At 42.6% G+C, this 20602-nt stretch overlaps 1 protein-coding gene across 4 annotated transcripts in view; it reads right to left on the bottom strand.

Moving 5' to 3' along the window:
- The window catches only part of LPIN1 (lipin 1), a 79568-nt gene that overhangs the window by 19353 nt on the left and 39613 nt on the right, over positions 1 to 20602 (bottom strand). For 2 of the 4 annotated variants that reach the window (XM_053381019.1, XM_053381022.1), the window contains 6 exons: positions 11349 to 11549; positions 9769 to 9864; positions 8255 to 8583; positions 7600 to 7707; positions 6028 to 6135; positions 113 to 242 (listed from right to left, as the gene is read on the bottom strand). In XM_053381019.1, the coding sequence (XP_053236994.1) occupies positions 113 to 242; positions 6028 to 6135; positions 7600 to 7707; positions 8255 to 8583; positions 9769 to 9864; positions 11349 to 11549 (972 nt within the window). Of the gene's footprint in view, positions 1 to 112; positions 243 to 6027; positions 6136 to 7599; positions 7708 to 8254; positions 8584 to 9768; positions 9865 to 11348; positions 11550 to 20292; positions 20484 to 20602 lie in introns of those variants that run through there. The other 2 variants (XM_053381021.1, XM_053381020.1) reach the window with 2 other exon arrangements.

Here is a 20602-nt window from a genome sequence, read left to right as displayed (position 1 = left end):
ATTTGTTAGTTCTCTGTTACCTTAAGACAGTCAGCTCTAAAAACAGAGGAAAGATTGAAGCTATTTTATCATAGGCATTTGAAAATATTCTGGAGGAGGTTTCCCCTCATACCTTTGTGGCTTGAGGTAGTTCGCCCCAGTCCCAATGCATTTGTGGATTATTCTTCTGGACGCCCCTTTCCAAAGATTTATTGACTAACTCGGAATCACTTTTAGGCGTTGGGGGCCGTGAGCCTGAAGGACTGCAGAAAGAAGTGGGGAGGAAATGGGAGAAGACATGCATTAAACAACAATAAGCGTAAGTACAACCTCAGGGCAATTTGAGATGCTTTATAGCTATATTGTTAGTGGCAATCTGAACTGAAACATGCTGAATGCATTTCAGACTTAAAATGCAGTATGAGCCCAGTTCAATAGGCAGCCAAAAGCACAAGGTTTTAAAGTTACATGCAAAGTAATTTGTGAGACTCAAAACCCTAGCAATATAAAAGCTGCTTACAAAGTACTTAGTGGGTCTATGAATGCAATATAAATATTCAAGCAACCCTAAGCACATTTATTGCAGGGGGTAGGGGTTGAATCCCACTAGCTTCCAATGGGATGTATACTTCCAAGAAAGTTTATTTAGGGTTTAAAGCTTAGTAACATAAATCAGTAGTTTGCCAGCACACAAATAGACTCCCATAGCTTTCTTTTGCAGAGAAAAGTCAATAAATGCTAATCTATGTTAGTATTCTGAAACCCCAGGAAAGCCACGTTTTGTGAACAGGTAATGTGCAAATGTGGCTGGGTTCCGATACCATGAAAAAAAGGCCACAAGAGATGTTGGTGGTGGTGATGATGATGATGGTGATGATGATGATGACAATGGTTGACAACCCACCCTTGACCCTAAGGTCCCCAGGGCGGGATACACAACATTAAAACACAATATAAAAAACAGTTTAGAGCAACTTATAATGCCAAAAACAAGGTGACTTCTAGAATTCTAGACCTCAGTTGTCCAAAGTAAAAGGGTACCCAAGGTTCCTTATCACAAGGATATCCTGGGACAGAATGAGTTAGACCCCTATAGCATGAATTCACTCAGTGCATTCTCTTCCATAGGGAGACACAGGATAGCCCTGCAACATGGAAATGCCTGAATCAGCCCTAAATGGACAGGTCACATGAACCACTAATCTGATTGTGGACGAAACGGTTGCCTTGGAAAACAAAGGATGTAATAAAAATCCATTTATGCAAATAACGTTTTAATGCATAGCGGCAGCACTGACAAACTGATGAGAAGGAAGGAAGGGGGAAGGAACTGGTGCATTGATTCAGTTCTCCCACAAGTGCGCGCGCGCACACGCACACACACACACACACCAGGTATGCAGTGTCAAATCTGTGTAGGCTGTTACACAGGCAGCCTTTGACACATGGCCCCACCTCCCTGCACAAACATTTTTGTGCAAACATGTCCTGATCCAGAAAAATAATGTGCTGATCCCAGAGGCTCAGGATGTAAATATTTGAAACTTGAATCTATGGATGTGCTTACGCAAAACAAGAGGAATGATCCGTTTTCTTACTTAATGAGGGGAGGTGGATACAATAGCTCAGCTAGTGAAGAACTTTAGGATACAACAAACTAGTTTGTCCAACCAACTACATATATAAAAATGATACATGAGGCTGAAAAAATCCCAGGTTCTTGGTCCCCCTGGTACCCAAAAGCATTCTGATGTTGCCCAATTCTGACTTAAAGCACCCACCTAATACTGAGCAAACTAAACTTGAGTTCACACCACCAACACACTAAACGTAAGACATACATCATAAGTCATCAAGAAGACATGAATAATTCGGTTCTGGGACTATTAAGAAGTTCTACAAAACTGCCTTTTTAAGCTAGGAAACTGCAACCCGTTTTGGTCTTGTGGACACATTTGCAATCTGGAGCAACCGGTGGGCACCACACACAGAGATACAAATGCCACAACCTATTCTGTTCATTGCAGCAGAATGCTCCTTCCAGCTTAATTTCAGGAAATAGTGGGGGGGGAGAGGTCCCCGTGGGCATCTGAAAGCCTACTGCAGGTGGGTCTGGACTACGTTGCCAATCCCTTTCTAAAGCCAAAGCCCAGATGAACTGTTATCGTGTTAAAAGAGAAATGGCATCTCTGCATTACTAGAACAGGAACTATTTTTTAAAAAATAATTAATAGCCTTAAGCGTTTAACTGAGCATTTAACTCTCAGTACTAATACACTTCTACATTGTGGACAGCGTGAAAAAGAAAATGCATTTTGCCAGGTCAAAACGCATTAGATCATAATTTGTGCTGTACTGCATTAGCAATCCCCTAGAAGAACATCATACCTTTCTTAAAAGTTGTCCTGCAACGAATAACGCAGCCCCGTTGCCTCGAAGAGTTTACAATTTGAGTTTGACAGAAAGCAGGTTCCCCGGGCGGAAAAAACCCAAACACATTTAGACTGTGTGGAGAAGGATAGCACCAGGACTTCCACTAGTTCTGTGTGATCTTAGATTACGTTTTCATTGGAACTGCAGAAATCTGGAAGCATCGGGGTGTGGAGGGTTTATGAGCCAGCAAACTGGATGTTAGCAGTCTGCTCTTCTCTAATGTATTTTGGCATCCAGCTGAGCAGACCCAAAATAAGCCTTAAAGGCTGGAACTGTTCCTCAAACTAAGCTCCTTGACACACCTTGACAATGCACCTCCCGGCTCATCACACCCATTCCAGCTTCAGGATTCAATTCACAACGACTCTGGTATTCCCAAGTAAATGTGTGTGAAATGCACAGGAGTAGTAGTTCAGGCCTTGGTGACTTCAAGACTAGGTTACTGCAATGCACTCCATGCGGAGCTTCCCTTGATCTTGATATGGAAACTACAGATAGTGCTGAATGCTGCTTCATGGATGCTGACAGGAGTGAAACCCTCCACTGGTTATGCATTTACTACTGCGTCAAGTTCAAGGTATCACTATTAATATAAAGCTCCTAATAGCTTGGAACCTGTTTATTTGAGGGATCGATTTACCCCAAATACACCCACTCAACTTCAGACAGGAACTTTCACTGCGCTCTTCTTGGTTCCTGCTAAGTTCAGGCAAGGCTATCCAGGAATGTAGCAGCCATTGTGTGTTTTAATCTCTTTTTAGCTTATTATAGATTTTATTATTTTTAAAAAAATATTTCACTGACAATTTTAATGTCTCTGTTTTGCTTGTAGAGGTTGCAATTACAAGCAAGCAACATGTATGTACATATTGTTAAATAAAAACATCTTTAGACGATGGTAGATGATAGACAGATGATAGATAGATGATAGAGATAGATAGGGAAAATTTATATCCAGAATGTATACATTGCCAACAGGCACTGCTTAAATGTCACCTTCTCTAAAAGGGTGGCTGTATTTTCTGCAGACTTTCTGGCAAATTTAAAGGATCTCAGGCTACGCCTGGCAATTTTGCAACATCACATAAACAGGAAATACAGTGTTATCTTCTAAACAAGAGACAGTGAAAAAGGAAAAACAGACTGTCCAGATAGGACATTATGAACCTATAAATGCTAAAGGACCCACCAAGTCAAAGGGGAAGCCCAATAATTAATGGAATTTCATTCAAAGTTGACTATAGATTTCCCTCAGTTCAAAAAGCATATAGGTCAGCTGCTAGCAATATGTGAGGACAACTTTCTCCCCACCAAAGTAGACTGCCAGCATGGAAGTAGAGAGAAGCATTTTCTGCTGCTTCATTTGTCCATATCCACAAAAATCTTATTACAGAAGTTCATCAGGAACGACAAACATGGATGCCAGCTGAAAACGCTGTGCCGTGAACAATAATAATAATAATTTATTATTTATACCCCGCCCATCTGGCTGGGTTTCCCCAGCCACTCTGGGCAGCTTCCAACAAAACACTAAAATACAATAACCTATTAAACGTTAAAAGCTTCCCTAAACAGGGCTGCCTTAAGATGTCTTCTAAAAATCTGGTAGTTGTTTGTCTCTTTGACATCTGGTGGGAGGGCATGGCAAGCTTTGTTTACTGAATGCGAGTCAAATAAACATGCAAAATTAGATCGACTCACTAGGGGATCAGAACATTTGTCAATGCAAATCACCCTGTGCAACTCACCCTAATTCAAAACCTTCCAGAAAACCCACGTCAGCTGGTTGCCATCAAGTCCTGTTGCCTGTTGCAACCACACCCTCTGCATACATCTCTTGCTTCAAAAGACTACTGAGGAAACAGGGCTGGTATTGCTCAAGAGCCTCTAGTTCAGGGGAGGGGGCTGGGGAAGCTGTGTGCCCCTGGATGTTGTTGAAATTCAGCTCCCATCAGTCCCAGACACCAAGGATGATGGGAGGTCTAATCCTCAATATCTGGAGGGCCGCACGTTCCCTCACTCCTGTCCTAGTTGCTGATTCCTAGCATATATAGAAACATGGGTGCTGCACCCAGTCATACGTCCTGTTCTTCTCCTTTACTTAGAAAGTACTAGAAGATGCTAAATGCTGATGATTTTCCCTCAGTACATGAAAGCATGGTAAAAATATATATGCAGGCGCTTCCTCCGCTAGCACTGTGAAAGGAAGAGTGACCAGCGGGTTGCCATCATCACTGTGTCTTCCACCAACATAATTCTCCTCTTGTTTGTTTCTTTTAAACTATAACAACATTTTGTATCGCAGTGCATCCTTTGGGGATTTTGCTTCAGTCTTCCCCAGCACAAACACGAACCACTTTGAAACACAACTTGCTTTCAAAAGAAAGCACAGTTGTTCTATAACTCAAGAGCCTGTTCTCTCTTTTTTCAGCAAACGATATATTTATTCACCGCAGTTTGTCTGTGGAAACAAATATATATTTCAACATATTAACTTTGGACAGGAAGTACGAACGTGGATTTTTTAAACAAACAAGCAAACCATCGGGCTATTTTAAAATGCCCAAACTCCCTGCTGTTTAAGAGAGATTTGAAATTAAGTGTCCCTAAAAACGTAGTGATGCGGGTGGCACTGTGGGTTAAACCACAGAGCCTAGGACTTGCCGATCAGAAGGTCAGCGGTTCGAATTCTCGTGATGGGGTGAGCTCCCGTTGCTCGGTCCCTGCGCCTGCCAACCCAGCAGTTTGAAAGCACGTCAAAGTGCAAGTAGATAAATAGGTACCGCTCCGGCAGGAAGGTAAACGGCGTTTCCGTGTGCTGCTCTGGTTCGCCAGAAGTGGCTTAGTCATGCTGGCCACATGACCCGGAAGCTGTACGCCGGCTCCCTCAGCCAATAAAGCAAGATGAGTGCTGCAACCCGAGAGTCGGCCATGACTGGACCTAATGGTCAGGGGTCCCTTTACCTTTACCTAAAAACGTCTACCTCAGATTCTGGTTCTTGCAACTTTATTGCCGTGATCGAGAGGACAACATGTGCTTAGTCTGCAATGGATGGTTCTGTGCTCATATCACCTGCACGTGTGGAGCTTTCCCCTCTCACTGAAGTAATGAGGAAGCTCTTGTGGTCAAGGGAGCTCCAACGGTGCATCAGAGCCCCTGTGCCTACAAAAGATCATTGGCAATGTACACCTGTGTTGTACCATGAGGAAACTACCTGCCTTCGAGCTGGGTTGACCAAAGGGGACCTAGTGTTGGATAAGACAGTAGCCTAAGGGCTTGGCAGTGAAGGACCCTGAGGAAATGCAGGCAGCTCAACAAAAATAAGGGGAAAGGAAGTGGAAGAGGAGGAGAAATGTACAGAAACAAAGGACTGAACTGCAGATGATAACCAGCCCAATTTTTGGCCAGAGGTCTACAGTTTCTGCGTCATTAATACAGTGGCAACATAACGTGAAATGAAAACCCTAATTGCTAACCCCAGTTTCCTGCCAAGCAACTGTGTTAGTAATAAGGAGTAGTTTGGTAAGTCTGAGGAAGGCTGCAAAACTGTTAAAAAGGGTTAATCAGCATTCCAACAAACCAAAGGAGAACTTTGCGGAGAGTTGCTGTTCTACCTGTCTGTAGCAGGATAGTGAGAAGACTGCTGAGGGCAAGAACTAGATAAGCCTCCATCTGCTGGAACAGTAAGATGAGAGGACTTCCCTGGGCAAGTTCTGGGCTTACTGGACAGTGTGAGGTGTAGTAAAAGGAAGGGAAAAAACAGGCATCGTTATTCCACAATACGCTGCAATCAACACATGCTGCTGGGACACACAATGACATCCCCGCCCGCTTGAAAACAAGGAACTCGGCTTAAAGAGAACTGAGTTTCTAAGCGACAAGATCCAGAATCACTATAAGCAAATGTACAGTAAGTCAGTGCACCGTTCAGAGAGACACCAGACTACAGCACACAAAAGGTTGCAATCATTTGCAAATAGGACAGCCACCATTACAATAACATATGCAAAACAGTGATCCACCCTGGCCTCTTCTGGTGCACCAAGTGCGAATTTGAGGGTGAAGAGTACAAACTGATCTCATCAGAGGAAACAGGCAGAAATGTTATCTAAAATATGTGTGTTGCACAGACATACTCCACTGCCGTTTAACCTTTCTCTAGCAACTGGATTAAGCATGAGATCACAAAAACATGTTTTTAGTTATAAGAACATTATTTTGAAATGGACAAAGAAAGTATAATACTTTTAAAAAACAACCCTACATCTGTATGATTTTGCCCCCAAATCAGAGTGGTCCGCAAGAAACACGACCTAACGATCCCCGTAAAAGGACCCTATATTATGACTAAGGACCCTTCCACTTATAATGCGATCAAAAATCAGAAGTATCACATGTACACGGTGCTTATGGAAGGCAGACCTCTGTAACCATGTGAGGTTCTTTACTCTTCCATTACCAGCAATGGAGATGTTCCACTTGCATTCATGTAGCTGCCTCATTGAATCGTAAAACCAGTATGTAGGAGTTAAAATAATTTTGTTCCCATAAACATGATCCTATCAGGACTGCTACAGCCTACCGAAGGGGTTTTCATCCATGTGCCACAGAATGTTCAGTCGCAACTAATACTGGATAATTAAGATCAACAAGTTTTCCGAAGGTTCAGCCTCACACTAAACATCACATACCCTGAAACTCTACTCCAAATCTACTCCTCTTCCTGTGCTTTGAAATGAAGAAGTGGTTTACACACACTCACGTGTAACAGGTAGCTGAGCACTCAATGAGTTGGCTTGCACATAGTACCAAGCTGAACTCTGGCTGAAGGCAGTTCAAGATGACATACCAAGCCAAACCATGGATGAATGAAGTTACGGCAGCAGGAGGACCAGGAAAGGAGGACAGTGTTCTCTCCAGTTACCCTCACATTCATGCTAAGCCATGGTTTGGCTTAGTGTTACGGGCACAAACCAGCTCAACGTCTGGATGAAACTTGGAATGCTTGATTATCCTAATTATGGGTGTGCTTATGCCGAGCCCAGAAATATACAATCATTTCATGAATGTTACAAGTGTGGGAGGAGCTCAACTCCCTTCAACTGCTGCACAGTGTCTGAACTTGCTGGAGGAAGGCACTTAGCACAGAAGACTACCTGAGGTACTCCAGTTAACATATACCGTACCTTGGTGAAGGGGACCATTCTCCATCCGAATGGTGGTGAGGGAGCACACTGATTGAAGTTGTATTTATCTCAAGCACTTCATCTCTACAAAGATCAGAGGCAGATGTTCTGAGTATAAACAAACAAAGAAAGGAAAAGAGGTTTAGTTTTGTGTGTGTGTGTGTGTGTGTGTGTGTTTAAAAAAACCAAGAACCTCTTGTTCAGAACTAGAACAGCATTGCAACACTGGCAAGGAGAAAACTACTTCCCTTCTCTAAGAACTGTTACGCTCAAACGTCATCTCAAAATGACTGGAAATCCAGATGCTTCCGATAAGAAGCGCAAGTTGGAAAACAAAACAAAAAACACAACTCTAGCGGTCAGAAACTAGCGGTTCCTTAAATTTCCTTAACCCCCTGGGCTAGGAACTCATGATGAAAACTTTTTCTACTTCTAAAGTGAATTCAGTTCTCTTTTAAATCCACTGACTCTTTGGAGCAAGTATGCATATAGGAACTTTGTGCAATATGAGAAAACTGTCCAGAATAAAATCCATATGTATCCAATCATTCTCATGCTGCAGGAAATCCACACGACGTCTTTTCATAGGTATTTGCCTAAAGAACATTAATGCCTCTGAATAAATCGCTTCTCCGAGTTTAAGCAGGATCAATACCTTGTATTGTCTAAAAGCTCATTTTCTTCGTCGGAACTGATTTCTATAGGGAACATGTTTTCATCTTCAGTGGTATCGTCATTTTCATCTCTTTTTGAAGTGTCTATTTTGTGGGCAGATCTCCTTCTACGTTTCCTCCTTTTCTTCACGGAACAACTAGAAGAAGTGGGCTCAACAGCGGATGAAGAAACAGAGGTTGGTAGCTGTGAACTGCTTCCAGTGTCCATGTTTCTTATCCTGTCCACAGAGTTTCTCTTCAGCTGTAACTCCATGAGAGCTGTTCCCTCCGTAAGAATGGGAGATGTAGCCAAGTGGTATGGAATTGCTTCCTAGAAAAAAGAGGGAGGAGACAAAACAGCGTCTTATTCCCCTTGATATTCCTTATTTCATTTCCATTGACATTTGTGAAGATTAATCTATCCCTTCATCACACACACACATATGCCACAAAATGTACCTCAAGCTTCACATAAGTTAAGCTTTTGTAAATACTCCACCTTGCAGCTCTTTCAAATTTTACAAAGCATAAGGCTTCATTTAGGCTATTTGGGTGGATCTACATGCAGGAGGTGGGAAACGCTATAAAAAAGTCAGAAATTAAATTGTTGTAACAAAAGGGGAGGAAACCCTATGTAAAAACACTATTGAAAAGTTTTGTGCTCTCTGGCGCCATCTGGTGCTGCATTTTTATAACACATTCAAATCATTGGGTTTTTTTGTTGGGTTTTTTCTAATGTAGCTGAATCCTTTCTCACCATGCTTTCATGGAATAAGTATATATAAGATTGCAGCTTCAATCATGGAATCAATGCAAGAAACATGCTATGGAACTGTCAAGAGCTGCACCTGCTCATCTCACATGCCAAAATGGGCTCTCCTTCCTGGAACTGGCTCCTTCCTCTGTGCAGAAGGACTAAGCTATATCCTCTTGCACTGACTAGTTCTGCAGCAGGAACATGGAAGTCCTCCTTGATTTTTTAAAAAAATCCTTTTGGGGAAGCATGCTCAGAGGCACAGATCAGGAAAGTAATGGAAATCCAATCACCTTGGCTTTAGGCAAATCAGCCAAGCCAATGAATGCCTTGCTACCAAAAATAGCCAGTTCACACAATCAGGTAACAATCAATTATACAGCCAGCAGTCTCGCAATATGCAAGTTTTCTTCTGCCAGCAAGTGAGGAAGAAACAATCAGATGAGAAAACTTTCCATTTAATAACAGCTACATGCAAACAGCAACAAACGGAATCACTACAGAAATAATGGGGTCATGTGAACTGGCCTTTAGGTTTTGCCATCCACCCTCTTCCTCCATCTGTCACTGTGTGTAAATCAAGTCTTGAATGGTGCAAGAAATGGAGAACTGTAAATGAAATCAGATCTAGCAGCCTTCTCCCTATAATGGATCTCTTAAAGGCATAGCAGTCTTGGGGTTTGACGATCCACTACAGATGTTGCGCTGTAACCATAATTTATCGGAAATGAAAGATGTTTGGGAAGTGGAGCTTCGTCTTACCTGGTCATCACCAGTTTCCTCTACAAAAAACGCTTCTCCGTTGTCCCCTAATTTCATATGCAAATCCACAGATTCTCCATTGATTTCTATGTCAACCTGGGGAGGGCAAAAGACTTTTGAACAAACGTATAATTTCACTGCAGAGCACTGGAAAAGAGTTAGCGCGTGAATGAACATTCTCATATCTGTGAAAAGGGCTAATTCACATCATCCTAGTTAACATTTATGTAAGGTTTTTCAAGTGATGAATGTACTTCACATTATCTCGCAATCCTTTACAGCAGCCCTGTAAGGGACATCAGTGCTATTATCCCCATATTTCATGGTTTGGGGGAGGGGCAGGTGAAGAGAGGGAGAAAACAGAGGTTTGTCGAAGGACATCTATCTAGCAAGTTCATAGCTAGGGTACAATTGCCTGATCTAATGAAAGTTAAGCATCAACCAGCTTCCTGGTCCCAGGTGCCACTGAGCTCCAAATAAGCAATTTTAAGTGACATTTTCAACAGCGAAAGAGATAAGCTTAAGCCCACCGAATCCCTATTAAAAAATATAAAAGTGCTTAAGGTGATATGTTGTCCATTGATAGGCTCAGTATTGTAAATAAACAGTGGCCTTCCCAGTGATAAAAGGCCTTATCCAAAACAAAAAACAAAAAACCCAATCTGTGAGCAAACAATCCATCTGACACACAATAATTACCACCTCCCTGGGTTTTGTTGTTTGGTGAAAGTGCTGAGGACACAAAATTCTAGTTCCCATAGTTCTTTTCTGGGGAGTCCAGAACATGCGTCACAGATCTGCCCAGAGGGCCAAAGCAGACGATACGTTAACTTGCACAATGACATTTGCCTGTGCTTTCCTTTTTACCATGGCAGCTGGGGGTGGAAATTTGAGACTGGGACTGCAGTGTGAGGAAGATTGGGGAGGAGGATCTAACACTTCCTGATGGAAATGTCCCCCACCCCAGTCAAAGCGACCATTTGCTCAGAAAGGAAGCTGCTATCCCAATCTAGATCAGGGACCCCATAGCTACAGCCCTGTCTCTGCATCTACATCTTAGTGTCTCCATGAGAAGGACTCAAACTCAGATGACTCACAAGTCACCATACTATGGGGAGGGGAGTGCTGAGCACCACCTACATTACCCCAGCCTAAGGGCATGGCTCTTCCATCATGCCTCAACTCTGGTGGCGACTCTCCTACAGCTTCTCCTGATCCACAGTCCTGCAGGAGTATGTTATATGTGCCCTTGAAGGGCTTCAGCCAACCCTCCTGGTGGGCTGGGGGAAGCCACTGGAAGAGAAGACCTTGACTGGCTTTCTTAAGCTTTCAAATGACTCTGGGCCTTTGCTGAGACAACAGAGCTCAGCCAGCAAGGCCCACTGGGAGCTGTCATGGGGCCTGAGCTGAAGTGGTTCTAGTAACCACTAACACACGTCACTGTGCATGCAATGTATCATCAAGTGTGGTCCTGAGAGCGCATAGGATGAAAACATCCCTGCCCCCAGCACAATATATTGTGTGAAGAGGGAGCTACTGACAAAACAAAAAGCATGTCAATACATCTTCTGTCCCCCTACCACTTTTTCCTTCGAACGCAGAACTCCCATCTTTCCGAAGCGCACGTGGAAAGGCGAACAGTGGAGGTTCCCATCAGGCTGGCGGACAACGATGACATCTATGCACCCAGACAGCGTGGCGGGATTTAATCCTTTATAGAGCTCCTTCACAGTCACAAAGACTTGGCCTGCTAACTGCCCAACGTAATTCATGGTTTGTGCCTGGAGAGGAAAACAGGACAGAGGGAAGCATCAGAATCAGGAAGGACACATTAAGATGATTTGGCAACTGCAGAAAATAAGAGACCAAAAGTATTCTATAAAACAACCTATGGTCACTCTGGAAGGCTCTTGGGCCAAATCCTACACACACATGCCCCATGAGGAGTACTGGTTAGCTTACTGGCTTCCCACAGGAGTGTGGAGTTTCCCTGCCCAAAGTTTTCTGGTGAGATCTCTTGGAGAATGGCATCAGAGGCAACGGCTTACGGTTTCATCTCTCACCCCCAAATCTGCCCCAATGGACAAAGAAAACCCAATTGCCACAGATGACACTTCTTTTGCACTCCTCCTCTCTTGTCTCTGCGCTGATTGAAAGGGCTGACTTCTGTGGCAATCAGATTTCCTCCTGTTTTCCTGAGCCACACCTCTCGCCACCCTAGACTTCACACCCTCCTTAAGTGTTTTTGCATGCCTCAAATGTGTCCTGAAACTCCAGTCATGCTTCTTGTTTGCAGGCTAGAGAGTGTTGGGTGGAACTAGCCTACAAAAAGGTAAGATTCAGTACTTGCTCTGTTCGCTTTCGCCGGTAGCCTTACCTGCTCCTGGTCAGGTGGCCCCTAGAAAGTTGACCAGAAAATAATGTGGCCCTTGGGTTGTAGTCTACAATATAACTTACTCCTAGGGAAGTGTGTACAGGATTTCAGCTTAAGACGGGCTCACAGTTGATAGCACTGCTCTTAAAATCAATCCAAGTCTACTGAACGGCCTTGACATTTCAGCATGTTAAGATATTTGGCAACGTAATGAGCATCAGGAACTTAAAAAGACAACATCCCCATTCCTCAAGAGATGCCCAGCAATGCCCCAGCATAGCATGAAGCTTCAAGCAGAGGAATGTGAGCCAGTTAGTCCCAGATTCACATCTCACCACAACCATTAACTCACTTAGGTCTCTGGTTGAAACATTTAGGTAGCTCTAAGTAAATCCATGAGATTAGAGCGCAAGTCTTGAGAGACTTGGATCCAAATTTCTGCTCAGTTACAAAGTTCGCTGCAAGATCTCTGAGCGGTCTTTAAGTCCTAAAATAATCTACCTCACAGTGATGTTGTGAGGGAAACAAATATGAATACTGTCCAGTGTACAGGGCTCCTTTTTGGAAGAAAGGACCCCTCAGCCTTTCGCCTCCCCATCTGCAGAGTGAGGGTCACTGTAGTGGCCCACCTGTTAGGTTGAGATGATTTTGTTATTAACTAAAAATATTTCTAACCCACGCTTCATCGCAGTGCGATACCAGGGTAGGGTAGAACACAATATAAATTGAAACCAACAAACGTCATCATAAAACAGAATAGAAGGGAGCACATGAAAAAACAAAGGAAACAGCAGTCATGATAATTATCAAAATCTGGCTGGGAACCCTACCCCCACCACACAAACACACAAAAACACAGCTCTGCCAATACACACAGCACAGCAGGTTGGGATAGCAGAAATGTTTTGCTTAAAAAAAGACTGACAAGAGTCATTTACAAAATTAGTTTTCTCGTAATGGTTATAATAGATCCACGATAATCCCAGCCAAAGCTTAATTCTGTATCTTTGTTTCATATACCAGAGTGGCATACAACAAATATGAATAAAATCAACAAAAGTATCCATGAAAACTTCATGAGAAACATCAATAAAACATCAGTTAAATACTGATTGGTTATAGAGAGAATGTTCATAAATCGAAGGCCTGTTGAAACAACCTAAGTTTTCAAAAGTTGCCTCAAAGAAGGGAGGAGCAGTTCCTGCCAAACCTCTACTGGCAAGGAGTTCCACAAAGCACACAAAGGCTGCCACACTAAAGGCTCAATCCATGGTAAATGCCAATCAAGTGTCAGGGGTGCTGGGAACAGGGAATGTGAGTGCTAAAACTGCATTTGCAACTTGCTGAAGTATGCATTAGCTCCCAGTGAAATATTCAAGTCCCCAGGAACGTTCCCCAATTCCTAAGGAGACTGTATGTGGTCTGCATAACACATTTTGTTCTGATTGATCCTAGAAAGCCTGCCTGCTGGTATCTCAAGAGCAGGAGTGCTAATAATAAACCAAACCAACTCAGTAAAATAAAGTGCTACTTGCATTCTGTCAGCCTGCAACCTACATTTCTATCTAGGGTTTCCCTTTAAATTTCCAATTGAAAGTACTTCTTCACACAATGCGTAAGCTACGGAATTTGCTCTGTAAAATCAGGGAGGGATGTTTCGGCCATCACCTGAAAGAAGTTGTGCATGGAAAAGCTTCTTGCAACTTGAGGACTTTCCTCACACGTGGTCGTTTGCCACGAAAACAGCACTCAACAAGAAGCCACAAGCAGTTCAGGCTCCCAAATGAATGTTGCAAAAACAAGTTGGTCCCTGTTTCTCATTCACTTTTTTTTTCATATTTCATATTTTCAATACTTGGGGAGAGGGGGTGAGAATCAGTCCTTAACAGTAGCATCTTCTCCCTGTATTCCAATGAGCCAGTGACCAGTAATACATTCCTAGGATCCCTTCCACACACCTGTGAACATATATCCTGATGTTTTTGAACAAAGTGCCTGGAGAGATTATACCTCCTTGGTTGTTTATTGAGCATTCATTCTCTGGTTTGTTTGCAGGGAAGTTGTACGGTATTGTTGCACCAAGCAATTGGTTTCCAGCCTATTTTCCGGTCACTTTCCTTACTACAGAAATGGGGTGGAGGGGAAGCAGGTTTGTTGTGAAAGGATGCCAACTCTGCTTCAGTTGCGCAACCTGAATTTGCTGGTATGTTGCTGAATTCTCACCCACAAAATAGCAACGGTCTGGTAGTGACATACCGTGTTTTCACATACACAGGATGCCCCCAATTTTTTTTCACCCAAAATTAAGAAATTAAGTTGTTTAGCTTTGGGGGGGAGGTCACTTCCGCCAATCGCTCACCCGCCTGCCCGCCACTGCCGATCGCTTGCCACAGCCACTGCCGATCTCACACCTTGCCGCAGCCGCCAATTGTCTGCCCAATTGCCACAGCCACAGCCAATCACCAGCAGGCCTTGTCGCAGCCACCAATCACCCACCCAATCACCGCAGCCAATCTCCTGCTTGCTGCTGCCAGTAATTGCACGTCCCCCCTCTGCATTCACTATCTGTGTATAAGACGACATCCAATTTTTGCCTTTCTTTTTTCTTTTCTTTTTTTTAGCAAAAGGCATCGTCTTATACATGGAAAAATACGGTAGATTAGCCTATCCTTATCTCTTGCACTGAAAAGGCGTCGTGGCACAATAGAACATCACATGCTTTCTTTCTATGCAGATGGAAGCCTTGGGCTCCATACCCAGCATGTGAAAATATGGTTCTCGGGGAACAGGGCTAGCAAAACAAAAAAAGCTATGGATAGCCATTGGCAGTTAAAATAGTAACAATGAGCAAGAAAGACCACTGGCCTGATTTTGTTATAAAAACAGCTTCACACTTTAGCAGATAAAATGTGAAAGTTCTAATGTGTTCCAGAAGGCCAGCAATAAGTCTGTGCACCTTCAGCATAAAAATGGATACTCAGAAATTCTGTAGAATAAGTTTATTTGAGCATGTTTATAGAATCAAATGCGACCCACAAACCGTATATTGCAACCAGTGAGCAGCTGGAAAACCCTGATTTCGCAGCCACAGTTTGGTAAAGTATGGAGCCTATAAAAACTTGTGGTGGCCTACCGTATATTGCTTGGTAGATCACAACAGAACTTTTGGGGGGAGAGGAATATTATTTTTTTGTTAATAAGAACAGTAAACAGGAGCAGACATGAGGGAGAAGGGCAGTAAGTCAAAATAAGATGTTTAAAAAACAGATACAACATGGGACAAAAACTAATCAGGAAGGAAAGAGTTCTCCAGTCATTAACATATAGATCACAAGTTGTGCAGACCTCCTCTCAAAGGACTTGGCAACCCACTTTTGCTTGGTACTTTTGACAGCATGCCTACAACCCTCGCTCCCTTAACATTCTCCCTTTCACTGTGTGGCTGAGGCACACAGAATTCTCCTAAATGTAAGGGCAGTCACATCAATGGTTACAGCTGCCCCAACATACATAGCAAAACCCAGTCAGAATGAAAGAGCAAGATAATAATATCCTTAACTCTGTGCTAGTCCGTGACCACCACTCTCTCCTTCTTGGGTTTTCTTTCCACAAAATCAATGTTGCATGCATTATTAAACACAAACTCCTCTACAAGTCTTCTGAATTGTGTTTATCCTATATGCTTTTCTTTGCCAATAAAGCTGATTAAGCATAAATCTATCCACAATTCAGAAAGCCATGCAGAAGGGAAGGAAATGTTTCATTCTGGACATTCCCTGGGTGAGTGTTTTCAAAATGATGATTAAATGCTGCATGCCTTGACAGTATCCACCATAATAGCTGCTTCGTTCAAACTCAGAGAGTTCACAAAGTATGTTTAGAAAAGGTTTAGACCCAAAATACAACAATGTAAATTTGTGAGCATTGTTATCAAAAGTGATGAACAAGATAATGCACGTAGCTTGATACATTTTAGAGCAGTGGTCTCCAATGAAAAAATGGGACCCCACTGAAAGAACCATACTCTTCCTCTTTTTGTAATTTATAAAAGTGACACAATATGGTTTTTGAGATCTTCTCAATGGTTTGTTCTGCCCTCTTCACTCAGGCTTTAGGATAAAAATTACCAGATAACAGATAACAAGACCGACCTACAGAAATGAACTGACATTGTTTTATTTACTATTTACAAGATCATTCGGGGTCTGCCTTTTAGCCTCCCCAAAACAGCTTAAATCATCAGCCTAAAACATAATAATTAAAGCTACAAGATGAACAATGAACTAAAAAAAATATCCAGAGCCACCTAAAATACAGTTCCACAAAAGGGACCAGAAAAGCTTTAGAGAATCCAAAACAGGAACTTTGCAAAGCAGGAAAATATTTACCAGACGCCGAAAAACCAAAAAGGAGGGGGCCAACCAGGCTTCCTGGGTAAAGGAGTTCTGTAATCTGGGTGCCACAACCAAAAAGATTCTGTCATGCATTATCATCCAGCTGAACCTCTGATGGCAGTGGAAAACAGATCAAGGCTTTTGAGGAATAGTGCAGTGGGCGGGCAAGCTCATGTCATGAGAAGGCAGTCCTTCGAAGACGTCATCCAATGATCTTCTATACTATGTTGGCTGGTTACGTGGGACATGGGGAACTGCATTACGTCTGGTCAGGCTATTTGTCCATGTTTTCTGACTGGAACTGGCTCTCCAGAGCCTCAGGCAGCGGTCTTTCCCACTATTTGCTAACCTGATCCTTTTAACTGGAGATGGCAGGAATAAAACCTTTCTGCATCCGAAGCATGTGCTCTGTGACTGAGATACATTCCTGCCCCTAAATACACACACAACATGACAGTGCTGTGTAAAGCATCTTTCCACACCATTACATGGCAGGAAACCTGATTTTATCACATGGGTTCAGTTCAGGCGGAGAGCTGAACCATGGTTTGTCGATAAGCCACAGCCACTCTTCTCACACATTCTGATTTAAATTATTCCTATTTGGTACAAACCATAGTTTGCCATTACATATGATCCAGGAAACCATGGTTTGCAGCCCTGGCTTGGCTAGTAAACTTACAAGCCAGATTCAGATGTCAGAATAAACACAATTTGTGTCAAAGAGGAAGCAGCCAATTGAAGCATAGCACGGAAGTGCTTTTACTATTCCGACATGCAGAAATACTGAGGACAGGCAGAAAAGCAGAAAATCTGGGAATCGTTTTCCTAAAGCTGCTTTTGTTTCCTAAAGCAAACTGGATGCTCCTCAATTTACAAGAAAGGGTAAGGAATCTTGAAATTGCCACTGTCTCCTCACTTTGAATGAACAGTTTCAGTTTTCAGAGAGAGCTGACAGCTCCATGGGGGAACAATAGTGAGTCTTAAAATAAAGATTTTTTTTTTCATTGAGACGTTATTAGTCTGTTTATTTTCCAGCGGTTAAATAAAGGGTGTGTCTGGAATTTAGAAATACAATCATAGATAATGTGACAGATAAAAAGCACTTTGCTTTCATTCGCCCTTTCCACAGAACAAAACAGAATAGAAAGAGCATACCTAAACAAGTGGAGAACTTGCATAATTCATAGGACCCACCAGTACGCAGGACCCCACCCCTCATAGCCTGGTCCCATTTTCCTGCCCAATTCATCCTCACAAATAGCATCACTTTCTTAACTGTGGGAGGGAGTGTTTCATTCTGATGGCTTAAGAAGAGAGAGACAAAAGTCAATGCCAAAGGAAAAAGATACTTTTCCAGCAAAGGATGTTCCCCAGGAGGAAAGCTCAGCACCCGCAATCACAAATCATTCACGCCTGAAATTAATTTCTATCTTATTTCTAAGCATGCCTTTGCCCTGTATATGATGATGTGCCACAAGCCTTAACACTGCTGATAAAGGAAGACCAGTTATGCACCTGAAATAACTTTGTAAAGATCCCAGATGACTTCTGCACAGTTCCATTTCTAACGCCAAAACATGTATCAAACAAGAATGCCGTTGTTCAAATATTTGCCTTTGTTTACCAATGTGATAAAACAACCTTTAAAGCATGTATGGGCATGGCTGAAATTACTAACATTTTCAAAATCCCCTAACGGTCCCAAGTGCTTCCAAAAGAGCTCTTTGTGCGTTGTTTAGTCATATTTGAGTGCACAAAGAAGGCCACTCCAAACCCACAGAAAATGGTTAAATAAATACATTTGGAATGGAAAACAGGAGCACAGTCCATCAAGGACAGTTCCCCAATTCTTTTCTTTAAAGGACTTTTGTAGTGGTGATTCTTTCCGAATTCTGCCCTGCTGAATCTCCAATGAGAAACTCTATTTACAGTAAAAATCAAAGCATGAGATTCAAAAAACAGAGTTCATGGCATTCCAGATTGACCAATACCATTCTTCTGATGTCAACAACTCTCTCAGCTGTGTTAGTTTGCAGGACAGGACAGTACTGTAACTAACAATCCAGTAAACTTTGAACCTTATCTCCCCCAGTCTAACCACAGACTCTCAACAGGATATGACAGTTGCCATTAACTTGCCCCATTAGTTCCAGTGGAACTTGTCTCTAAAATACAGAAAAAGCATCCCTATTTCGATTTTCATTATGAAAAAGGGGGCCAGTCTAATTATGATAATTTATTATATATGTACTATCCAATTAATGTGGTTTAATTTATTTCAATATAAACAGTTGAATTCAAACATAGAATCTGAAAAGGGTATCTTATCCCTCTTTTCCTCAGTGAGAAGCAAATGATTTATTTAGGAAACGGTAATGTTTTTCAAATTAAATTATCTCCAAGTTCTACATGAATTTTCCCAAAAGAAAAAAAGGGGATTTCCAATCAAAGGTAAGCACTTTAAAAAAAAAAAAAGTCCCACTGATTTCAACAGTTAAATTAAGTGTGTTCCAAATGAAGTCAATGGGACAACTTTAGGGGGATCATGCCGAAATATTTTAGTTGACTTTATACTAGAACTGTTGGCAACAATCCCTCACCTAAGGACTAAAGATTACATCCCTTTCTGTAATACTGATAAACAAGTGTGTGCATGTATGTGTATGTGCGTGAAACATGAAGTCTCTCTACAGATGTTTGAAGCCAAAGAAAAGGTATTTAAAAGCAGTGCTTTTTTCCTAAAAAAATGTTTAGGGGTACTCTCATTTTCCTGCTCATATTGAAATATTGCCCCTCAATGAGGCCAAACTTAGAGTCACAAAATGTTTCTGGGTATGCGTACCCCAGGACAAAAAGCACTGTTTAAAAGTAAATGGGAGTGACTATATAGCTCGGAGGTTCAAAACCCAGAAATAACATTGGGTTTAGCAACACTGTCTAAGCACATCTGTATCAGACAATTGTGCAATAAAACAGAATATGCACTAGCAAAGATAAAGAGGAGACCAAAAAGAAAAAAAGAAAAAGTGGCAGTACAACACATTCTTTTAGCCGGGTTTCACAGATCAACAACAACTGCTACAAAACCTGATTTTAAACTTCAAAATGGTCACACAACTCTCCATTCCCGAGGCCAAAAGAGCCTGTCTTTTTACACAAGACAGCAGTTTAGCAAACAGGAAGACAAGAGACACAGTGTCTGAATTCACATTTAACCCTTTTCTTCTCGCCAACGAGGCTTCGGAGAGGCCTAAAATCTATGCCAGGCCTTGCAAATTTTTTTGCCACTTGCCACCATAGGCATGCTCAAAAGGGTACTCACATCTTTCTTCCCACCCACCACTGCCTTGCATCAGAGCCTTTGCCGCCACATACCCCTTGATAAGTCATTTTAAGTCATCAACCCAAAGAATCAGGGGAAAGGCCACTTCACCCACTGCGGCTATTTTAGGATGCGAGCTCTTGCTAAAATGCAGATTAATATCCAAAACATATGTGGCAGAGAGATTTGGTCCTGGCGGACAAACGTGTACTTTTCCAGAAGGACTCCGTTTAGGCAAAAAACAAGACAGTATGAGACAAAGGGCTGCTTGTCCCCAAGCTGAAAAATTGCAACTATCTTAAGCAAAACATTGTGCAGGTAAAAATCCAGCGGCCTACAGAATTGCCACAATAGTACTATTTCCCCCAATACTTAACCCATCTCCTTAACTTCCCCCCGCCTGCCCCCCAAATCCTTCGTCAGCTTTATACCTGTCCTTGCACCGTCTGTCAACCATGAGAAACATCAGCAACTTTCCCCAAGGGAGGCAGAGAGACAGCTGCCTTGCCACTGCTCTTCTCCTCCGCAGCAATGAAGGGCTTCAGATGAGGCTCGCTAGGCAGTGGCAGGTCAGGCACCGGCCAGAGCCTTGCTTTGTATGCAAACAGGCTGCTGCAGCAATGTCAATTCATCCCACATAGGCAGCCTGGTAACCGCCCTGTAGGAGGGACCTCGAGAAGGGAGGCAGGAAGGGGGATCAAGGAGAAATCAGGACATCCATCGCAACAGCTGTGGTTATGG

Source organism: Podarcis raffonei, chromosome 3 (assembly GCF_027172205.1).
Source record: "Podarcis raffonei isolate rPodRaf1 chromosome 3, rPodRaf1.pri, whole genome shotgun sequence".
Classification (NCBI taxonomy): domain Eukaryota; kingdom Metazoa; phylum Chordata; class Lepidosauria; order Squamata; family Lacertidae; genus Podarcis; species Podarcis raffonei.
Note: the sequence above shows the minus strand (reverse complement) of the source record. Positions and strands in the feature narration are given on the sequence as shown.